At 57.1% G+C, this 20,354-nt stretch overlaps 9 protein-coding genes across 9 annotated transcripts; 3 read left to right on the top strand and 6 right to left on the bottom strand.

Annotated features, from left to right (window-relative positions):
• Positions 1-7: 7 nt before the first annotated feature.
• On the bottom strand, positions 8-987 carry BDV59DRAFT_170783 (uncharacterized protein). Its single transcript, XM_073688473.1, has one exon. It carries the CDS (start codon positions 901-903, stop codon positions 118-120), a length of 786 nt encoding a protein of 261 aa, XP_073551255.1. The 5' UTR covers positions 904-987; the 3' UTR covers positions 8-117.
• A 106-nt stretch (positions 988-1,093) lies between these two features.
• Positions 1,094-2,855, bottom strand: BDV59DRAFT_170781 (ribosome-binding protein NMD3). The gene is made up of 3 exons (XM_073688472.1): positions 2,753-2,855; positions 1,762-2,704; positions 1,094-1,711 (listed from the first exon to the last, which is right to left on the bottom strand). The coding sequence occupies exons 1-3, from the start codon at positions 2,815-2,817 to the stop codon at positions 1,193-1,195; spliced, it is 1,527 nt and encodes a 508-aa protein (XP_073551254.1). The 5' UTR covers positions 2,818-2,855; the 3' UTR covers positions 1,094-1,192.
• A 29-nt stretch (positions 2,856-2,884) lies between these two features.
• Positions 2,885-6,170, top strand: BDV59DRAFT_170780 (leucine rich repeat domain protein). The gene is made up of 2 exons (XM_073688471.1): positions 2,885-3,368; positions 3,424-6,170. Exons 1-2 carry the CDS (start codon positions 3,179-3,181, stop codon positions 5,925-5,927), a joined length of 2,694 nt encoding a protein of 897 aa, XP_073551253.1. The 5' UTR covers positions 2,885-3,178; the 3' UTR covers positions 5,928-6,170.
• Positions 6,171-7,434, bottom strand: BDV59DRAFT_170777 (40S ribosomal protein eS26). Its single transcript, XM_073688470.1, has 5 exons — positions 7,364-7,434; positions 7,269-7,304; positions 6,960-7,087; positions 6,677-6,779; positions 6,171-6,617 (listed from the first exon to the last, which is right to left on the bottom strand). Exons 2-5 carry the CDS (start codon positions 7,289-7,291, stop codon positions 6,512-6,514), a joined length of 360 nt encoding a protein of 119 aa, XP_073551252.1. The 5' UTR covers positions 7,292-7,304; positions 7,364-7,434; the 3' UTR covers positions 6,171-6,511.
• Positions 7,435-7,557: 123 nt separating this feature from the next.
• BDV59DRAFT_170773 (CBS and PB1 domain protein) lies at positions 7,558-10,222 on the top strand. Its single transcript, XM_073688469.1, has 4 exons — positions 7,558-7,996; positions 8,110-8,983; positions 9,038-9,132; positions 9,192-10,222. Exons 1-4 carry the CDS (start codon positions 7,763-7,765, stop codon positions 9,990-9,992), a joined length of 2,004 nt encoding a protein of 667 aa, XP_073551251.1. The 5' UTR covers positions 7,558-7,762; the 3' UTR covers positions 9,993-10,222.
• On the top strand, positions 10,223-14,401 carry BDV59DRAFT_170768 (nuclear import receptor PSE1). The gene is made up of 6 exons (XM_073688468.1): positions 10,223-10,670; positions 10,739-10,961; positions 11,022-11,197; positions 11,252-11,683; positions 11,734-13,808; positions 13,860-14,401. The coding sequence occupies exons 1-6, from the start codon at positions 10,488-10,490 to the stop codon at positions 14,065-14,067; spliced, it is 3,297 nt and encodes a 1,098-aa protein (XP_073551250.1). The 5' UTR covers positions 10,223-10,487; the 3' UTR covers positions 14,068-14,401.
• On the bottom strand, positions 14,244-15,609 carry BDV59DRAFT_198860 (iron-containing alcohol dehydrogenase; the record flags this gene model as incomplete). Its single annotated transcript, XM_073693237.1, has 3 exons — positions 14,244-14,615; positions 14,694-15,206; positions 15,268-15,609. 3 exons carry the CDS (start codon positions 15,607-15,609, stop codon positions 14,244-14,246), a joined length of 1,227 nt encoding a protein of 408 aa, XP_073551249.1.
• On the bottom strand, positions 15,412-18,208 carry BDV59DRAFT_170763 (aconitate hydratase ACO2). The gene is made up of 2 exons (XM_073688467.1): positions 18,155-18,208; positions 15,412-18,100 (listed from the first exon to the last, which is right to left on the bottom strand). Exons 1-2 carry the CDS (start codon positions 18,197-18,199, stop codon positions 15,758-15,760), a joined length of 2,388 nt encoding a protein of 795 aa, XP_073551248.1. The 5' UTR covers positions 18,200-18,208; the 3' UTR covers positions 15,412-15,757.
• BDV59DRAFT_170761 (uncharacterized protein) lies at positions 18,209-20,308 on the bottom strand. Its single transcript, XM_073688466.1, has 7 exons — positions 19,941-20,308; positions 19,781-19,862; positions 19,708-19,732; positions 19,380-19,658; positions 19,168-19,334; positions 18,907-19,120; positions 18,209-18,855 (listed from the first exon to the last, which is right to left on the bottom strand). Exons 1-7 carry the CDS (start codon positions 20,158-20,160, stop codon positions 18,514-18,516), a joined length of 1,329 nt encoding a protein of 442 aa, XP_073551247.1. The 5' UTR covers positions 20,161-20,308; the 3' UTR covers positions 18,209-18,513.
• Between the last annotated feature and the right edge of the window lie 46 nt (positions 20,309-20,354).

The following is a 20,354-nucleotide window of genomic DNA, read 5'->3' as shown; positions in this document are numbered from 1 at the left end:
TCTATAATGTGTTATGCAACAAATTCACGATTGTTATAAAAATCTCTTATCGATATCTATTCCCAACGCCACGCTCAAAGCAGACACTCACCCATACGCAATAAACACACATTTCCCTCAGTATAGCATAAACCCAGAATGATACGTAGGCCGCTGGCCAGGAACCTCAGAGCGGAATTCCACACGTTTAGGCACAAACTGCCCCTGCGGTGCTTCGACCGCGACCCTCCATCGCCGCCAACAGTTGTCTACTTGATGAAAAGTATCTCCGCAGAACGTACACCGTAGTCTCGGTCTACGGCCCTGGTGACCCAGGGCCGGCGCAGGCCGAATTCTCGGCTCCGGCTGACTGTAGCTCCTCGCCCTCGCCTTTGTCTCCTGGTCCCGTCGCATCTGTTGAACAACATAGTCATTGATTTCCTCCTGGCTTGGCCGTTTGGCGTGTCCTCGTACCGACTGACTCCGACGCATCTGTCCCACGACAAACGCATTGATATCCTCTTGTGTCAACGTTCGCGGCCGGTCCTTGCCCGGGACTTCTTCCCCAGCCGTTCGCCGAGAATGGCCGGTCCCCGCCGTATCACCGCCGGTTTCCTTCTCTCGTCGCAGCGCCAAGTCCGCCAGCTGACGGAATGTCAGTCGATCGGCGGCACAGGGCCGACCGTCCTGCAGCATGGTGGTGGCCCAGTCGGCCCACTGCGGCCGGGCCTTTAGTTTCGTGAGAAATAGCATGTTGATCTGGGCGTCTGGGATGCACAGCTGGTCGTCGATCTGCGTGAGCCCCTCGCGCATAGCGTCAATCAGACCGATTAGATCGGAAACTCGGTCGGACCCGTGGGTGTCAAGGTCGACAAATTCGCTGATTTGATGGATTATGCGGAGATTGCGCTGCCATAGATCCATTGCGGGGTGGATTTGTGCTTCCTCTGGAGAGATTGGGGGTCTTGTCGGGGTTGTTTGGATCGGCAGTGGTTGTTTTCTCAGGCGGAAATAATAAGCTGATACTTAAGCGCCAGTCGGTGGGGATGACGTCATGTCACCACCAGATCACTACTTCGCAATCAAAACAGATGTGCAGCTCTACGACGTATAGATTGAGTTATACTACGATCTGTTGTCAACCTTGAGGAAAACAGAATGTATCTATTCGTTCGCACCGTTATTTATCGAGGGTATCCATGATAGTCCATCCTCATTGGTTATCATCAATATCAAGGTCGTCAAAGTCGTCCAACAATTCATCCATGTTGATCTTGGGCACCTCGCCTTCGGACATGTCCGTCTCCGCGATGCTCATCTCATCGTCCTTCTTCTTGTTCTTATACAGTGCGAGAGTCGCCCGCAGCTCGGCGTCCTCCTCCACATCCCGCAAGAACATCTCGAAATCGTTCTCCACCCGCTCCTGCTCATGTTCGGTGGGAAGCAAGTCGCTCTCGCCCACCGCCATACGCTTGAGCTTCCAGTTCCGCTTGTTCTTCTTCTGCCGGTTGGGGTAGTGCTTCTTCACAAGGACCACATCTGGAATCCGCGCGCCATACGTCTTGGATTGTTCAATCTGGTCGAATTCGGGGTTGTTGAAGTTTGTCCCTGTCACCATGTAGCCCATAACGGAATCACCAGGGTGCAGGATACTTCCAAGATGGGTTCGAGTGAAATATTGCTTATCGCCGCTGAAATCGGAAGCCCGGGCAACGGTGGCTTCCGCCAAGATCTGTTCAGGGTTAGTAGTTTCCTTCAACCGCATGTACCCAAGTAACTTACCCATTTGCCATTGCTGAAACCGGTAGGCTCAATGTCAAGGACAATAAACTCCACAAGCTCGTTAACATCCGCGAGCGCTGTAAACGGAGCGCGCCAATAGATCTTCGGGCTCAGGTCTGCGGTCTGGAGGGTATTCGGGTCGAGGAAGGTGATGGATGTGCCAATGCGGTTACAAAGAAGCAACGGCGAGATATTGCCGAGCTGCTGCGCAAGCTTGATAGGCAACGCAACCAGATCGTCCTTGCACACCGGGACCAGCTTGGCCGAGTAACTGAACTTGTATGATTTCGTTGACGTGTGGATATCCTCCGAGATCAGTTGCTGGGATTTCGTGATCTCCACCGGAACGACGCTATGGAGAAAGTTGAGGAAAGCTTCGGCGTGGTTCCTTTGAGCAAAGAAGAAATCAACGCCATTCCGGGCCTCCTTGATATTGGTCGTATCGTGATGCGCGTTGTGTTTGAGAATAAGCTGTTCGAGATGGAGGAAGGTACGCTTGTGCGAAACGTTCTGTCGCACCTGAACGCTGGCCCGCCAATGGTTCTGGGTGTAAGACTTTTGGCAATCCGGGCATTGCTGGTACATCACAACATAGACAACTTCGAAGGTTTGCTGGAGGATGACATCGTTGGCGACGGAGTCTTGAATGGTGAGCTTGAGCTTGATCCGGCGAGAATGAGGTTCCGTCCAGATAAACGACGCATCAACGACTCGGACTTTGTTGAGACGCTTCAGTTTCCGGAGGCAAATGGCCATCAACTCGCGCGATTCGGGGGCGGCGACGGTCCATGTGGCGGGGGGAAGGAGCCAACGTTCACAGTCACGGCAGAAGTTCAAGACGGCTTCACGTTGGATACCCTGGGAGATGTCCACGGAGGTTTTCATGCAGTCATTGCATAGAGTGCTTCCTGCTAATGGAGCCCCGCAGTTGTAACACAGGGTCCTGACGAAATGAGCGGAGTTTCATATGGCTAGGGCGGGGTTTTCTTACGTGGGAATGGCCGATTCAGCATCGGCCATGGGGGCCGTCATCGGCATAGGCGTATCCTCCTCCATTTTGCGAGACTTCGAGGGTTGTTCAAGTCGAAGTGACCGAAGTGGATGTGAAGATCTATTTAGATCGGGAAAATTTTTCTTATCGCCGCCGACATATATCACGTGATGATACACTCCCCTCCATCACGTGCTGGCAAGGCGGGGGGCAAGAACGCCTTATTGCCTAATAGGGCAAGCTTATTCAGCCCTGTTGTAAATATAGATCTTCCAACATTCAGCTTTCTTCTTCTCTATTTCTGTGTTCGAGCAGGGAATCCATTCGTTTATAGAGATATGCATCAACTGTGCTGCGTATGCACTGCGTCTCCTGATTAATATCACTCTCCGTGTGAACAGCATCTACAGTCACGGCTCTCACGTCATGGAGACAACACCGCCGTCTTACCAAACCGCAACAACCAGAGATGCTTGGTCCGTCATCGCCCGGTACATTCCATCAAGTGATCTGTGTGCTGCTACATTGGTCTGTCGAAGATGGCACCAGATATTCATGCCCTTCCTGTGGGGAGATCCGGCGTCGCATTTCGGGACCGACAATGATGCCGTTTATGGTATGGACAGCCACTTGGACTCATGGTCTGTTGCTCGTACTAATCCGGCCGCCAGTGGCCCTGACACGCTTTCGACGAACCCTTAAATATGCAAGTCTTGGGGTACGAATGCTGACCCACACGCTTCACTTGCCCCCCGCGCTGTCAGAGATATATGGCGGCCCACGGCCCGAATGGTTGAGGGAGATTCTCGAACGCCTACCATGCCTACAGTCGCTCATTGTCTCTAAACTACCGTTCTTCGACCATAATGCTATGATGGCCTTGAAAGGTGCCGCTAAAACAGAACATCAAGTCACATACAATGTTCGTTTGCTCCTCGCAGACCATGAGCCGAACACCACTTCCACAGGGCTTGCAGAAACGCTACTCCGTTTCCATGAGCTTATCTACCTGGATCTTTCATACACCACTCCAGCCCGTGACCAGATTGTTCTGTCGGCCTTGTCACAGCTTGAGCATCTTCAGGTTTTGAAACTCCGCGGGATCGGGTTAAAGGATCAGGACGCCGAATTCCTAGCCAATGCGATCGGCTTGAGAGTCCGTTTTCTGGATCTGAGGAATAATTATCTTACTGATATGGCTGTCCGGTCGTTGCTTCAGGCCTCATTCTCTCCCCAAGATCGCTCGAGCACAGCCCAGTCACATATCTCTTCACCGACTACTAGGTTGCTCAGGAACCCTAGCCTCGACGAGCAATTCATGAAAACATTGACTCAACCTTTGACAGGGCGCTTATGGGTTGAGGACCTGCCGCACGTAGGTGTGACCCACCTTTATATAGCGGACAACCAAATTACCGTCGAGGGTGTAGCCGGTCTCCTAGCTTCGTCCTGTCTTCATGCCCTCGATGTTGGAACCGTTGACACAGCCCGGTCTCTCACAAAGGGACAGCTTTCGCTACCGTCAGCGGCTCAGGAGGATCTTCAGGCTCTGCCTGGATCTGAAAAATTAATCCCCATTTTGGGATCTGCGGCTAAAGAGAATCTGACGTATCTCCGTGGGCATCACCTTATCTGCACGGCTGATGCGCCGCTCAAGGAGCCTGAATCACCGCATGCCTTTCTGCCTGAACTTGCCACGGAGAGCAATTTGCCGGTACCCCAGGAGGCCGAGTTAGATGTCAGTCATGGACTCCACGAGTTACCGGGAAGTGATCCCATTTTTGAACTTCCAGGGGATCCAGTTCCTCCGGCGTCGGGCTCTTCCACCAGCTCTCGGGAGATTCGACGAGAACCAAATGTGTACGAAGACGAGCCGCTTCCACTCCGCCGAAGGGGGTCAGTTTTTGCACCGGAGGTGGTCCAAGCTGATGTAAAAACTGGAGATGTATCTTCCTCTGAGGACACAACTTTCTCGATGTCTCCCATGTCACAGAGTCGTTCTATCCGTCGATCAGACTCACATCTTGAAACACTAGATTCTGTTCAACGATGCCCATCTCCGCTGCCACTAGACGATGTCCGCAGTCAGAAAATCCAAGAGCTACTTTCCAAACGACCCAAGAATCAGTCAATCCCTCGGCGAGATGGGAGAAAGACCAGCTTGCCTTACCTCCATCCTTCCCATGTTCCTCACCTCGAGACATTAGTTCTAACTGATGTTCCCTCCCACGTTCCTGCAAACTCGGCCGTCCTGAGATCTATTATCCGGTTTATCACAGCCTGTTCGAACGAAGCGTTGCTGGCGACACTCCAGGCAGGCTCTGATTATTCCCTTCCGCCTGGACAAGCCCGGGCTAGGGCCGAACAAGAACGGGCTCGCTCTCTGTTTTCATTGAGACGTCTAGTGCTTGAAGTTACCCCAGTAGACAGATCAGCACGCCCGGTAGGATTAACCGCATGGAAGCCTTTGAGCTACCACTCCGGGGTGTCGAAATCAAGCACCGGGGACAGAGACCTCGAAAATCTTTGGTCTGCCGCCATGGACGACTTCAGCTTTTTCGGTGAGGATGAATGCGGTGTTCCCCAGAATGATCCTGGGAAATACTTCCCCATGGCTGTGTTGAATGAGAAGGTCTCGTTGATCCCGGAGGACGATGATTTCAATCTGTCCAACGCCTCAGAGACGGACCTGTCGCCTGGTAGTGGCACTTTCCTTCCGAGCCGACGTTCATGGCTGCGTTCACGGCCTGATTCGGTCACATCGGTGTCACAGAATATGAGGTTCACTCCTACTGGTAAAGATGGCCAATGTCCACCACAACTTGAGGAGCCAGTGATCGATGTTGTAGCTGAACTTGCCGCCTTCCGTCGCGCAAAGAAAGCTGAGTATGAAGAACTGGTACGAAGCGACCGAAAGCGCCGGAGTACTATCAACGCGAGTTCTCCAGGGTCGTTATTGTCACCTTCTAGTCCAGCCTTGCGGTCGCCGTCGCCGTCGCCGAGTCTCACAACTCTAGGTGGTGGTGTGACTGGGCCGATGGCTTCGATGGCACACTTCGTGGAAGGACATTGGAAAGGAGAGGTAAAGATCGTGCGCAATGCGGCGCCCAAGGGCCGAAGTGGGATGGTAGATATGTATGGGAACTATTTCGAGAAGGGGTATCTCTATCCCTGATAGATGTGCTTTGATGTTATATACCATGTTTAGCATGTTTTCTTTCGTTACACGGATGTGTTAATAGACGAATCCAGGAATTATCCATTAGCATTGTTAGATTAATCTAACTGATGCGGCCACGGCTGGAAGACCTCTATCCGGACGAGTGTTGAATCTGGGTGTTATCCGATTGTACGGACGTATGGAACTCTACTGGGCTGGGAAGCATCCTACTACCTTACCGACTACACTCAAGGCAGTTGTCATGAATCTTTGTCATTTGTTTTTTTCAGTCGTTATGTCCGACCTAACCACCTCCAGACACACCAGCTCGTCGAGGAAATCAGAATCGGTTCACCGATTGCCAGTTGGTCGTCTACCAGAACCAAACTCGCCACCTCCTGCTTTTTGAATGGTCTCCTGTCGAAAGACCCTAGTGCAAGCTCTTTAACCGTAAAACTGAAACCCAATCATTCCATTTGAACCGTAGTAAGAGAAAAAGGTATGTTTCGGAAAGAGGAAAAAACAAGAATAGAAGCCAGATAGAAGCCGTTTAAACTAATTCCATTTTTTAATCTTCTCGTTCTGTTTGAATTCCTTCCTTACATAGCCTTGGCGGCCTGAGGGGGGTTCAGCTTCTTGCCGTCCTTGTTGTACCGGATACGCGGAGGGGGGGCACGGTTGCGACGACCTTCCCGGGAACGGACACTATGACCATCAGTATTGGGTTGGGGAATGCGTTGGCGTAGGTGAAGGGAGAAGCGTACCGCACGATCTTGCCGTGGATGGCGCAAGAGACGCAGTACTGCAGCTTGAGGTACATCTTGGGGACGGCGTAGTCGGTGAAGACGGAGGCGTCGGAGATATCACCTGGTTCGGAGTCAGCGGGAGACTGGACGATTGTGAATTCCCGTCGTGTGTCGCGAAGCGTAACCGTCTCTTCCCCCGTTAACCGCCCTCTGTCTTATCCTTCTCTTGTTCCGATCTCGATTCGAGTACGGCGCTTCGGTCCACACGCGAGAAACTCCAGAGACGCAGGGTCGAACGTACGGATGGCAGCGGACTCGACCATGTTACGGATGGTGAATCTCTTGATGGCCTTGTCCTTGGGGACGCAGCGAGCGCAGTTGGAGCAGCGCACGGGCTTGACGTGGCCGCGGCCGTTCTTGTTGCGACCGCTGGGAAGACGTTAGTCCTGAACCGATGATGACAATGGTGTGAGGTGTAGTTGAAAGTGATTCATGTCGGGCCAAAGACTCGTGTGTTTTCGAAATCCCGAGTGATCGTGACGGTGGTAGTTGGATTTGATATGATATTGAATGCATGGCAGTATAGGGAAAAGGAAGGGATCGGTCTTACTTGTTAGCCCTCTTCTTGACCATCTTGACGGATTTTCTGTTGCAGTCGGTTAGAGAGGGACGGGACAAGTCGAAGAGAGATGGGAGGAAACGCACTGGCTTGTCGTCCGGGAATGGGTTGTCGTGAGGCACTCGGAGACGGACTGGACTTGGTGATGGAGGCGGAAAGGGTGTGTGTGGTTGCGGAACCCTAGGTTAAGCGAAGTCATGTGCGATCGACACCTGAGGCGCAGAGCCGATGTTGATGCCCCAGGCACCAAGGCATCCTTTGTTTACCCCCTGTCACTTTCTCTCCTCCTGATGAATTGTTCCCTCTTCCTTGCATGAACGCCCTCCGTCTCGAACCATCCCAGACACTGCCGCCACTAGCTTGTCGAGTTCTCTCGTCTGATCTCCTCTTCACCCTCCATCCCATCCCTGTCCGGCTCTCTCCCCACCCCTCCTTTGTTTTTGTCTTACCCCGTACGCAATCAGCGCCTGGCCTGGGACTCGGAGATGTCGACTACAGGGACCTACAAGGGGACCATCAGTCATAAGACCGTCGGAAGAGGCAGGCTGCCGGACTTTAGTGACAGTCCCTCCGCCTCCCACATTCCTCGTCCTCGTACCGATCTCAGTTCCATCTCCTCTCCATCTCCCGCCCCTCATACCCCGGGCAGCGACATCGGTAGTTCCACCATGAGTGCCGCCAGTAGTCGTCAACGACAGAATCAGTCCAAACGTGATGAGGTATGTGCGGTCGATCCGGTGTCTGGCGTCCTTGTCTGCCTTTTGTCGCGTCGAGAATCGCGTCGAGTCCCCTGTCCAGCTTTCCGTCCAGTATGGGCTAATTAGTCGGTCAGGCTATCCGACGGAAAATGGAGGCCGACCTCAACAAGAAGAGGCACAATCCTGCGAGAGCCCATCGGTCGCGCAAGGCCCCTCCTGGTACGGTTCTCGCTCTCAAACCCAGTCAGGCCCTCCAGATCAAGCCCAACACCACCATTGCGGAGGCCGCCCAGTTGATGGCCGCTAAGCGCGAGGATTGCGTCCTGGTTACCGATGACGATGATCGCATCGCTGGTATCTTCACCGCAAAGGATCTGGCCTTCCGTGTGGTCGGCACCGGCCAGCAGGCTCGCCAAATCACTGTCTCGGAGATCATGACCAAGAACCCCCTCTGTGCCCGCACCGATACCAGCGCTACCGATGCTCTCGACCTGATGGTCCGGAAGGGTTTCCGCCATCTCCCCGTGATGGATGAGAACCAGGATATCTCTGGTGTGCTCGATATCACCAAGTGCTTCTACGATGCCATGGAAAAGTTGGAGCGCGCCTACAGCTCCTCCCGCAAATTGTATGATGCCTTGGAAGGCGTGCAGACCGAACTGGGTTCCAGTCAGCCGCAGCAAATCATCCAGTATGTCGAGGCGCTGCGTTCCAAGATGTCCGGTCCGACCCTGGAGACTGTTCTTGATGGCATGCCCCCTACCACCGTGTCGGTGCGCACTTCTGTCAAGGATGCTGCTGCCTTGATGAAGGAGCATCACACCACGGCCCTGCTTGTTCAGGACCAGGGATCCATTACTGGTATCTTCACCAGCAAGGACATTGTTCTCCGTGTCATCGCTCCGGGTCTGGATCCGGCCACCTGCAGTGTGGTGCGGGTGATGACTCCTCACCCGGATTTTGCTCCCTCCGACATGAGCATCCAGGCGGCTCTCCGGAAGATGCATGGTGTGTACTTTGCTGTTTGCGAATAAAACAACGGTTGCAGCTAACCTTGGATAGATGGGCACTACCTGAATCTTCCTGTGATGAACGAATCGGGCGAAATTGTGGGCATGGTGGATGTGTTGAAGTTGACTTATGCCACGCTGGAGCAGGTTGGACCCCTCTCCTTGATATATCCCTCCGCGGTCATGTCGCTAACTGAAACATGCAGATCAACTCGATGCAGACCCAGGACGACGAGGGCCCCGCCTGGAACAAATTCTGGCTGTCGATGGATCATGAGTCCGATTCGATGGTCTCGGGTAGCCAACGGCCCCATACCCCCCACCGGTCAGTAATGAGTCCTGAGGATCCCAAGGCTAGTTATGACGCGCGAGACAGTGTTCTCCCGAACGAGTCCGCTTCGCATCATGGTGGGGATGAGCATTCGGAATACATTGACCACCATCACGGGGAACCCGCTCCATTCCCGTTCAAGTTTAAGGCGCCTAGTGGTCGCGTGCACCGGGTCAACGTGCTCCCCACGGCGGGCATTGCGGACCTCGTGGGTCAGGTGACGGCCAAGTTGGGCCCCGAGTGTGAGGCTGTGGGTGGTGCGTCGGTGGTGGAAGATGGCGTGTTGAGCAACACCGGATACGCGCTGAGCTACCTGGACAATGAGGGCGACACTGTCTCCATCACCACGGATCAGGACCTGGCGGACGCCATCCACGTGGCCCGACAAACGCGTCGGGACAAGGTCGACCTGTTTGTGCACGATCCGACGCACCCCCCCGTGCCGGCGCCCGCTGAGCCGCCCAAGCCCGTGGAGGAGAAACCCGCTCCCCCCGCGTCGGAGGCGTCTGAAGAAGCACCGGTGGCCAAGCCTCGAGTTCAGACGTATCCTTCGCACCACCCGGAGGAGCAGTTTATTGCGGGAGTGCCGAATGAGCTCCTGTTGCCTGGAGCGATTGTGACGTTGGCGGCGGTGATTGCCGGCGTGTTTGTGCTGAGCCGGGCAACCAGTCGGTAAGGAGAGGCTGTTGGATTTCTAGATACCGCTGTTTGATTGTTTGAAGCGTAGAAGCCTGTATTAATATATTTGAACATACTACGCATCCCGACGCATACCTTGCGCTTGGTAGAAACCATCCTGCATGTACTAGGTAGTCAGCTTGTGGTGCCTCAGGCATCATTACCAAACGGGTTAGCGGGAACAAAAAAAAAACCTCCTGAGCGACTCTCCTTCGACTTCACCTTCTCTGCTGGCAGTTGGGATGCAGTCGGCGATTCCCTCTGTCTGATTCACTACTCCTCTCCGTCTTTCCGTCTCGTCCTCGTGGGATCCTGCTTCGTCTCGCTCGGAGTGCATTCCAACGCCAAAATCACACCCCACCAAACAAAAAATTACTGAACCCCTACTACCCCACCTCGCGTTCAAACATCCTATCCGCGTCCTGTTGTCCACCACCGTGTCGCGATCACGACTCTCGCTGGGTTCCGTCTACCGAGTCATTGAGGAGACGCCATGTCATTGCTGCCTCCCGAGGTTCACTCAGCGCTCTCGCAGCTGCTGCGCGCCCTCTCCACCCCGGACAACAACGTGCGCGCCCAGGCCGAAGAGCAGCTGAACAATGATTGGATTCAGAACCGCCCCGACGTCCTGTTGATGGGCTTGGCAGAACAGATTCAAGGTGCTGAAGAGGTAGTGGTAGGTGTTCCATGTCCGCGGAGTGAGAGCGCGGCGCCAGTCTGCCTGAGGAAATGCTGACTCCCTAGACTCGTGCATTCTCCGCCGTCCTGTTCAGAAGAATCGCGACGAAAACCCGGAAAGACCCCGTCACGAATGAAGTCAAGGAGCTCTTTTCGACCCTGAGCGGCGAACAGCGTCTGGTCATCCGCGAGAAGCTGGTGACCTGTCTCACCAGCGAGTCCACCACCGACGTGCGCAAGAAGATCGGCGACGCTGTCGCAGAGATTGCACGACAGTACACCGACAATGGTATGTCAATCCCTTGTGAGCTGGTGGCAGTGTTTCCATTGAGTTGACGGTCCTCTTCAGGCGACCAATGGCCGGAGCTGCTCGGTGTTCTCTTCCAGGCGAGCCAGTCCCCCGATGCTGGTCTGCGGGAAGCCGCCTACCGCATCTTCTCTACTACGCCGGGTATCATTGAACGACCTCATGAGGATGCCGTCTCCGGTGTGTTCAACAAGGGTTTCAAGGATGATATCGTTGCTGTAGGCTTGTCCCCTCCTTCGGATCCGGCCCCGCGGTTAGCTAACCCTCCGTAGGTGCGCATCGCGGCCATGGAGGCCTTCGCGTCCTTCTTCCGCTCCATACCCAAGAAGTCCCAGCAGAAGTTCTTCTCTTTGGCGCCCGACCTTCTCAACGTGTTGCCCCCTTTGAAGGAGTCCTCCGAGAGTGACGAGCTCTCCTCCGCCTTCATGGCTCTCATCGACCTCGCCGAGATCAGCCCCAAGATGTTCAAGGGCATGTTCAACAACCTCGTCAAGTTCAGCATCAGCGTCATCGCCGACAAGGACCTCAGTGACCAGGTGCGCCAGAATGCACTAGAGCTGATGGCGACCTTCGCCGACTATGCTCCCAACATGTGCCGCAAGGATCCCGAGTTTGCCCGTGAGATGGTCACCCAGTGTTTGAGCTTGATGACAGACATCGGAGTCGACGATGACGATGCTGCCGAGTGGAATGCGTCGGAGGATGTAAGTTCGATAAAGTTTCGGGGTCCGCGATGTTTCTGACTGTTTTCTAGCTTGACCTCGAAGAGAGCGATCTCAACCATGTCGCTGGCGAGCAGTGTATGGATCGCCTGGCCAACAAGCTCGGTGGTCAGGTGATTTTGCCCGCCACCTTCAACTGGATCCCCCGTATGATGTCGTCTTCTGCCTGGCGTGATCGCCACGCCGCTCTCATGGCTATCTCGGCCATCTCGGAGGGCTGCCGCGACCTGATGGTGGGGGAGCTGGACCAGGTTCTGGCGCTCGTGGTGCCGGCACTCCAGGATCCGCATCCCCGCGTCCGGTATGCCGGCTGCAACGCGCTAGGCCAGATGAGCACCGACTTCGCGGGCACCATGCAGGACAAGTATCACAACGTGGTGCTCACGAACATCATTCCCGTGCTGGACAGCACCGAACCGCGCGTCCAGGCCCACGCTGCCGCCGCGCTGGTCAACTTCTGCGAGGAAGCTGAGCGTAAGATCCTCGAGCCTTACCTCGCGGATCTCCTCCAGCATCTGCTGCAGCTCCTCCGCAGCCCCAAGCGCTATGTCCAGGAACAGGCGCTCTCTACCATCGCAACTATCGCCGATTCCGCCGAGAACGCATTCGACCAGTACTATGATACCCTCATGCCCCTCTTGTTCAACGTGCTGAAGGAGGAGCAGTCGAAGGAGTACCGGCTGCTGCGGGCCAAGGCGATGGAGTGCGCGACTCTGATCGCCCTGGCGGTCGGCAAGGAGAAGATGGGTCAGGATGCGCTCAACCTGGTGCAGTTGCTGGGCACCATCCAACAAAACATCGTCGACGCGGACGACCCGCAGTCGCAGTACCTGCTGCACTGCTGGGGCCGCATGTGCCGGGTCCTCGGCCCCGATTTCGTGCCGTATCTCCCCGGCGTGATGCCGCCGTTGTTGACGGTGGCGGCCGCCAAGGCTGATATCCAGCTGCTGGACGACGAGGACCAGATCGACCAGGTGGAGCAAGACGAGGGCTGGGAGCTGGTACCACTGAAGGGCAAGATCATTGGCATCAAGACCAGCGCGCTGGAGGACAAGAACACGGCCATTGAGCTGATCACAATCTACGCGCAGATCCTGGAGGCGGCCTTCGAGCCTTACGTGTTGGAGACGATGGAGAAGATCGCGGTGCCGGGTCTGGCCTTCTTCTTCCACGATCCCGTGCGGGTGTCGTCGGCCAAGCTCATCCCACAGCTGCTCAACGCGTACAGCAAGGCGCACGGGGACACGTCGCCCGGATTCGCGCAGATGTGGAGCAAGGTCGCGGAGAAGATCATCGAGGTGCTGAGCGCGGAGCCTACGGTTGACACTCTGGCCGAGATGTACCAGTGCTTCTACGAGTCGCTGGAGGTGGTGGGCAAGAACTGTCTGACGCCGGCGCACATGCAGGCGTTCATCGAGTCGGCCAAGTCGACGCTCGAGGACTACCAGGTGCGGGTGAAGGCGCGTCTGGAGGAGCGGGCCGAGTCGGCCGGCGGCGACGGTGACGAGGAGGAGAACCTGGACTACGAGTATGCGGTGGAAGACGACCAGAACCTGCTGAGCGACATGAACAAGGCGTTCCACACCGTCTTCAAGAGCCAGGGCACGAGCTTCCTGCCCGCGTGGGAGACCCTCCTCCCCTTCTACGATGCCTTCATCACCAGCCAGGACCCGACGCAGCGCCAGTGGGCGCTGTGCATCATGGACGACGTGCTGGAGTTCTGTGGGGCCGAGTCGTGGAAGTATAAGGACCACATCATGCAGCCGCTGGCCGCGGGTCTGCAGGATCAGAACGCCGCCAACCGTCAGGCGGCCGCGTACGGCGTGGGTGTCGCTGCGCAGAAGGGCGGCCAGCCCTGGAGCGACTTCGTGGCCGCCAGCATCCCCAGTCTGTTCCAGGTGACGCAAATCCCCCAGGCGCGCACCGAGGAGCACGTCTACGCCACGGAGAACGCCTCGGCCAGTATCGCCAAGATCCTGCACTACAACAGCTCCAAGGTGGCCAATGCCCAGGAGATCGTGACCAACTGGATTGGCACCCTGCCGATTCTCTACGACGAGGAGGCAGCCCCGTACGCGTACTCCTTCATCGCACAGCTTATCGATCAGTATGTCCCTTCTCTTCCTTTTCTCACCTGGCCACCCGCTAACTATCACAGACAAAACCCGGCGGTCATGTCCAACGCCGACAAAGTGTTCGGTCACATCGTGCAGGCGCTGGAGGCAGAGACCCTGCAGGGCCAGACGGCGGCGCGGGTGGCCAGCTCGGCCAAGCAGCTCGTTGCGGCCACGGGGGTGAACGCGGAGCAGATCCTGGCGGGTGTGAACCCGGACAACCAGGCGGCGGTGCGCAGTTACTTCCAGTAGGGCTGTGGTTTGTTTTTAATTATATACGGCTTGAGCACGATATCCAGAAGTATGGTTTATGTGTGGCGCTATGTCGGACAACAGCGTCCGGTTGGGGTGGTTGCGAGGTATACAATGAGTACTAGGTAGTGATATCATATCAGTAACTTGGTTTTTTTTCCCGTTCAGTAGATCCGTCAAACCACCATCTCCAGAATCTCCAACACTTGCTCCTTCTCCTTCAGCGGCACAGGGTTCGACTGACACCACCGGTCGTGCAGACTGTTGGCCGCAAGCCCGTCCAGCTTGTCCCGGCCGACATGCACGTCGTGCAGCGACCGCGGCATGCCGAGTTCGCGGATGACAGCGTCGAGGAGATCGCCCAGATCGGCAGCGGAGACATCCACGCTGCGGCGACGGAGGAGCTCGGCCACGACGGGCTGGGCGAGAAGAAAGTCGCGCACGCGGGCCTGCCGCGCCGTATTGGCGTTATGGCGGGCGTTGAACTTGCACACGGCAGGGAGGAGGATGCAGCTTGTTTCGCCGTGGCCGACGCCCAGGGGGCCAAGCTGCATCTATTAGCTCACGCTCTTTATATATACAGGAGCCGCCTCCAGGGAGGGGGATGGGGTTGGAGGAACCCTTACCTGATGGCCGATCCCGTGGCTCGCGCCCAATTGCACCGCGACCGCGCCCGTCGTGCAGGCGGCCATGGCGTCCACGCTGCCCAGCTGACACTGCAGGTAGGCGTCGCGATCGCTGTGATCGGCCTTGCAGCGGAGCAGGCCCGGGACGAGGCGGCCGAGCGCCTGCAGGGCGAGCGCGTCGGTATGCTCGCTGGTGTTCTGGATGGCGACGGCGGTCTCAACGCAGTGGTCGACGGCGCGCACGCCGGTGCTCAGCCAGATGTGGTCTGGGGTGGAGCGGGCGAGGTCCGGGTCGAGGATGACAAGTTGCGGGCCCTGCAGCGGGGCCTGGAAGGAGTGTTTGCGGCGGGTGGTGTCATTTGTGGCACCGGCGAAGTTGGAGTATTCGCCAGCGGAGAGCGAGGTCGGGATGGAGATGATGGGGATGCGCGGGGCAGTGATGGTGGGCGATTGATCAGGGCCGACGCTGAGCTTGTGCAGGTCTGCCTCCGTTGTGACGTCGTTGGCGAGGGCCTGCATGGTGTATGAATGAGTATATGCGGAGGGTATAGCCGGTGCGTGGTGGGAAACGTACGAGTGCCACCACCTTGGCCCCGTCCGTGAGACTGCCGCCGCCCACAGTGAGGAGCAGGTCCGCCTGCGCGCGCCGCGCATCGTGCACGATCTCGAGCACTTCAGACCATAGCGTGTGGCTCTGCATGCCCTTCCGCACGCCGACGACTGTGTCCGCTCCCAAGCTCTGCTGCAATTGCGCCAGGGTGTCGGTGCTGCGTGCCAACGACCTGGAGCAGATGACGTACACGCGGGACGCTTGGAAGGTCTGCTTCACATGCTGGGCGGCGGCGGCGGCGAACGACAGGCCGTAGGAGATGAGTGGTCTGGGACGACCGGCGAAGGCGGGACGAAGGGTTTCCATGGTAGTCCGTATATAGAGTGAGGGAGAGCTTGCGGTTGATATTGACTGCGTAGATTGGTATTATTTATAAGAAGAGAACATGTGGAGATGTGGGGCCGGTGGAGATATGCATAGTTCAAGTGGATCTTCATTGATATTCTTTCTACCTCTATTGCTTTCCCGCCAGCAAGTTCAATGCGCTGCCGGCCAGGATGAAGCCGCACTGGTCCGGGCTCAGCGTGTGCTTGACGGGGATGTCTATATCGCCCGAGGGCTTGCGCACCCGGAGCGAGATCTCGCCCTGGCCGCCCGCCTGGAGCGTCTCGTACAAGCCCACCGTGTCGACCACATCGCAGGCGTCGATCTTGTCGTAGTCGGCCGGGTTGGCAAACGTCAGTGGCACCACTCCCTGCTTCTTCAGGTTCGTCTCGTGGATGCGCGCGAAGCTCTTGGACACAATGATCCGTCCACCGAGATACCGGGGCTGCAGCGCCGCGTGCTCGCGCGCACTACCCTCACCGTAGTTCTCCTCGGCCACCACCAGCCACTCCACCCCCTGGCTCTTCCATTGCTCCGCCAGCTCGGGGATGCTGTAGGTCTTGCCCTGCTCATCGTAGGCGACGTTGGTCTCGCCCGTGGCCGCGTTGACCGCGCCGATCAGCGTGTTCGCGGAGATGTTGGGCAGGTGGCCCTTGTACTTCAACCAGGGACCAGCCGCCGAGATCGTGTCCGTTGTGCACTGCCCCTTCACCTTGTAGAGCACCTTGAGACCCCGCAGGTTGTCCTTGGGGAATGGCGCGAACGGCTCCAGCAGCGCCAGCCGGTCCGACGTCGGCGACACCTTGACTTCGCAAGTGGCATCGGGCACCGCGGCCGTGGGTTGGAACGACGGGTTGCCATCCGCGAAGCCGTCATCCGGCAGGGCCGACCCGCGGGGCGGCTGGAAGCGGAAGCTCTCGCCGGAGGGCGTGGTGATGCTGTCGGTCATGGGGTTGAAGGTCGTCTGGCCGGAGTAGGCCAGGGCGGTGACCAGCTCGGGCGAGGCGAGGAAGTTCATGGTGCGGCGGTTGCCGTCGTTGCGGCCGGGGAAGTTGCGGTTATACGAGGTGAAGATGGCATTGTCCTCGCCCTTGGCCACGCCGTCCGTGCGCTTCCACTGACCGATACACGGACCGCAGGCGTTGGCCAGCACGGTGCCGCCGGCCTGGGAGAAGGTGTTCAACGTTTGGTCGCGGTCGAGCGTTGCGCGGATCTGCTCGCTCCCGGGCGTGATGAAGAAGTCCGCCTTGGGGGTGAGCCCCGCCGCCTGGGCCTGCTTGACGAGGTCCTCGGCGCGGGTCATGTCTTCGTACGAGCTGTTGGTGCAGCTGCCGATGAGGCCCGCACCAAAGGTCTCGGGCCAGCCCTTCTCACGGACGGTGTCGGCGAACCGCGACAGGGGCACCGAGAGATCCGGTGTGAAGGGACCGTTGATGTGGGGTTCGAGTGTCGACAGGTCGATCGTGATGAGCTGGTCGTACTCGGCGCCGTCGTCCGCGCGCAGGAGATTCTTGGGACCGGAGTTGGCGATGCGCGCCGCCGCCTCGGCCACGTCGCCGCGGTGAGTCGCCTGCAGGTAAGGCACCATGCTGGGCGAGAAGGGGAACACCGACGTCGTAGCGCCGACCTCGGCTCCCATGTTGCAGATGGTCGCCTGGCCCGTGCAGCTAAGGGTCTCAACACCAGGACCGTGATATTCGATCACGAAGCCCGTGCCGCCACGCACCGTCAGCTGGCCAGCCAGGTGCAGGATGATGTCCTTGGGCGCGGCCCAGCCGTTGAGACGACCCTCGAGCCGCACACCGAGGATCTTGGGGGCCTTCAGTTCCCAGGGGGCGTCGACGAGGGCGTCGACGGCATCGGCACCACCGACTCCGATGGCAATAGCACCCAGTCCACCGGCGTTAGGGGTGTGACTGTCCGTTCCCAGCATCATAAGACCCGGAGCGGCATAGTTCTCGAGCACACTCTGATGGATGATACCGGCACCAGGGGGCCAGAACTCAATCCCATACCGCTTAGCGGCGCTCTCCAGGAAGTCGAACACTTCGCTGTTGCCCTTAATCGAGGCAGGGAGGTCGGTGTCGGCACCGCGCTCACCCACAATCATATGGTCGCAGTGAATGCTGGCCGGCACGGCGGTCGAGGGGAGTCCACATGACATGAACTGCAGAAGGGCCATCTGAGCTGAGGCATCCTGCATAGCAACCCGGTCAGGCTTCAACTTCAGGTTCGCCTGGCCCCGGATGTCGCGTCCGTTGTTGGTACCGGTCAGGAGAGATTCTTCGGGGTTGGCCAGGTGGGAGTAAAGAATCTTCTCTGCCAGAGTCAGGGTACGGGACGAGCCGAGCACGCGACGCACTTCTTCGAGGTTCCGGAGGATCTTGGGATAAGGGGGCATGCGATTGGAGGCACCGGAGGCCTCGGTGGCCAGGCCGCGGGCCAGGAGACGAGGGGGGAGGCATTTGGCCAGCTGCGGGTCAATTGATTAGGCACATGCGACACACACGACGGGAAGAGGACGTACCCTTCGAGAGGCGGAGGCCCGCTGCCAGAGAAGTTGCGTGACCATGATGGGTGGTGTGGATTGAGGAGAGGAAGAAGTCGATATTGATCGACGGGCGATATTTTTATGCCGGCCGTTATTGTCCGCTCGCTGATTGGCTGGCTGTAGAGCCGATACCGGGTGACGGTACTGTCATTACCGTCATGACGGTTCCCGGGGCCCCGTACAATCCATGGCGGTTTCTTCGCGTATGGTAACTATAAGACAGTATGGTATGGTCACTGAATTACACTATCAACGATTAGAAAAGCATCATCATAGCACAGCACAAGAAAGTAAAAGAGACCTCCAACGCCTATCCATCCATCGCTCATATCTCCCTACCGCGATTCCTCTTCGTCGGCGACGGCCGCCCGCAGCTCCCACACAATGTCGTAGCATTCGGCCAGCAATGCGTTGACACTCCCCTGGCCCTCGGGGATGTCACTGCCCACGTAGAACTTGCCGTCCACGCGCATGTTGTCGATCGAATTTAGCTTCATGCTGTACGGATAGAGCTCCCGGGAGTTGGCCACGCCTCCCGATTCCTTCACTTCGATAAGACACCGCCGCAGCGTCTGGAGCTGATTGTAGACCGGCAGCAATGCCTCGGACACCGGTTCCGACGAGATCAGTAGGGCATAAATGTAGCCATAGCTTCGACGGATCAGATACAGGAGGGTCTTCTTCGTCAGCATGATGCAATCCCAAATAGTAGGCGAGGACAAACTTACCCGTTGCGCATGAAGATCGGCTGGCCGTCCCTCCGCATCCACAAAATTGCCATTCACCCGCGCCTCGTCGATCCGGTCGAGTTTGCGCTGGTAGCCAAACAGATCTGTCTCTCGCAGTGACCAAGCCTGCGTTACCGAGAGTCGGTCTAACTGATTACGGATGTCCAGCAGGCGTTCGTATTGTTCCTGGAATCGCTCATCGATTTTCCCCTCTCTAGACCGCGTTAGATCCGACCAAATGAGACAAGCAAGACCACGTACCTCTCGAGAACGATCTCCGTCCACCGCCAACAGCGGTGCATCAGGGTCTTGATGCCTTCCTGGCCCGCCAGCGGCGTCCCATCCGGCCCCACAAAGTTGCCGTCTTTCATAGTCTCTTCGATTTTCTTCAGCTGTTTCTGGAGGTTGTTGACTTCGGTGGCCGAGAACTGCTCCCGTTAGCAGGGAAGGTATTTCATGTTGGATGTACATACCTTGGACCGGGTGTTGACGGCAGATGTGGACCGCAGGATAGATACCAGGGTCTCATGGGTAGGAGCGAGATCCGGACTCATCGCCGTCAGACCTTGCTGCAGTTTGTTCAGGTGCAGCTGACACTTTTCAAGACGACTCTCAAGCAGCGTCAATAGTGCCGGAGAATGCGTTTCATGGGCACGTTCCAGGGTCTGGCGCATCGCCTCGAGGGTCTTGGTGATGGAGGCGAGGTCTTTGGAGCTATAGAAGCCGGCCTCTTCTAGGTGGTCCAGAAGACGCTGCGATTGTCAGATTGGCATGTCAGGCAATAGAGGAGGACCAAGTTACCTGGATAGTCGTGGCCAGCGAATATCTACACCAACGTCAGTGATGCTCTCGCGAATGGACGTGGGGCACCTACACTGCGGGGGCCTCATTATTTCTCCCCACGGTCAGAAACAGCAACGAGATCAATTGGAAGCAGTCATCCAGAACGTAGTCCACTAAGCAAAGACCGAGACAGCGTCGTTAGTGATCTGCCCTCGAAATACATCTTAATGCAAGGCCCACTCAGTGCTAACGTCGGTTATATTCCAGCCGGCGATCCTGCTGCTTGCGCACGGCATTGAGTTTCTCCACCTCGGCGATGACTTCTTCGTAGAGGGGAAGAACATCGCGGGACTTGATATAGGAGGACTTGTCCTGCTTGATCAGAAGGAGGGCATCACGAGTGCGAAGGAGCTTGTCGAGGATGGGTTGTTCGTGCGGATCTAACGGAGCGGGGACGGCGGGGGAGTCCATTGTACGGAGGGGTCGGCGAGAGGAGGGAGAAGGGGTGGAGAGACGAGGATATCACGAGAGTGTCTAAGAGGAGTCACAGAAATGCAGAGAGTAAAGAAGCAGACCGAGACACCTGGAACAGGGAAGATGGGGGGAAGAGAGAGACAGGTAGAGCTGACGAGTGGTAGAAGTAGATACTTAGTCAGATATGATGT

The sequence above is a fragment of the Aspergillus ambiguus genome (assembly GCF_047715705.1).
Source record: "Aspergillus ambiguus strain CBS 117.58 unplaced genomic scaffold BDV59scaffold_4, whole genome shotgun sequence".
Classification (NCBI taxonomy): domain Eukaryota; kingdom Fungi; phylum Ascomycota; class Eurotiomycetes; order Eurotiales; family Aspergillaceae; genus Aspergillus; species Aspergillus ambiguus.
This window is presented reverse-complemented; position numbering and strand designations above follow the sequence as displayed.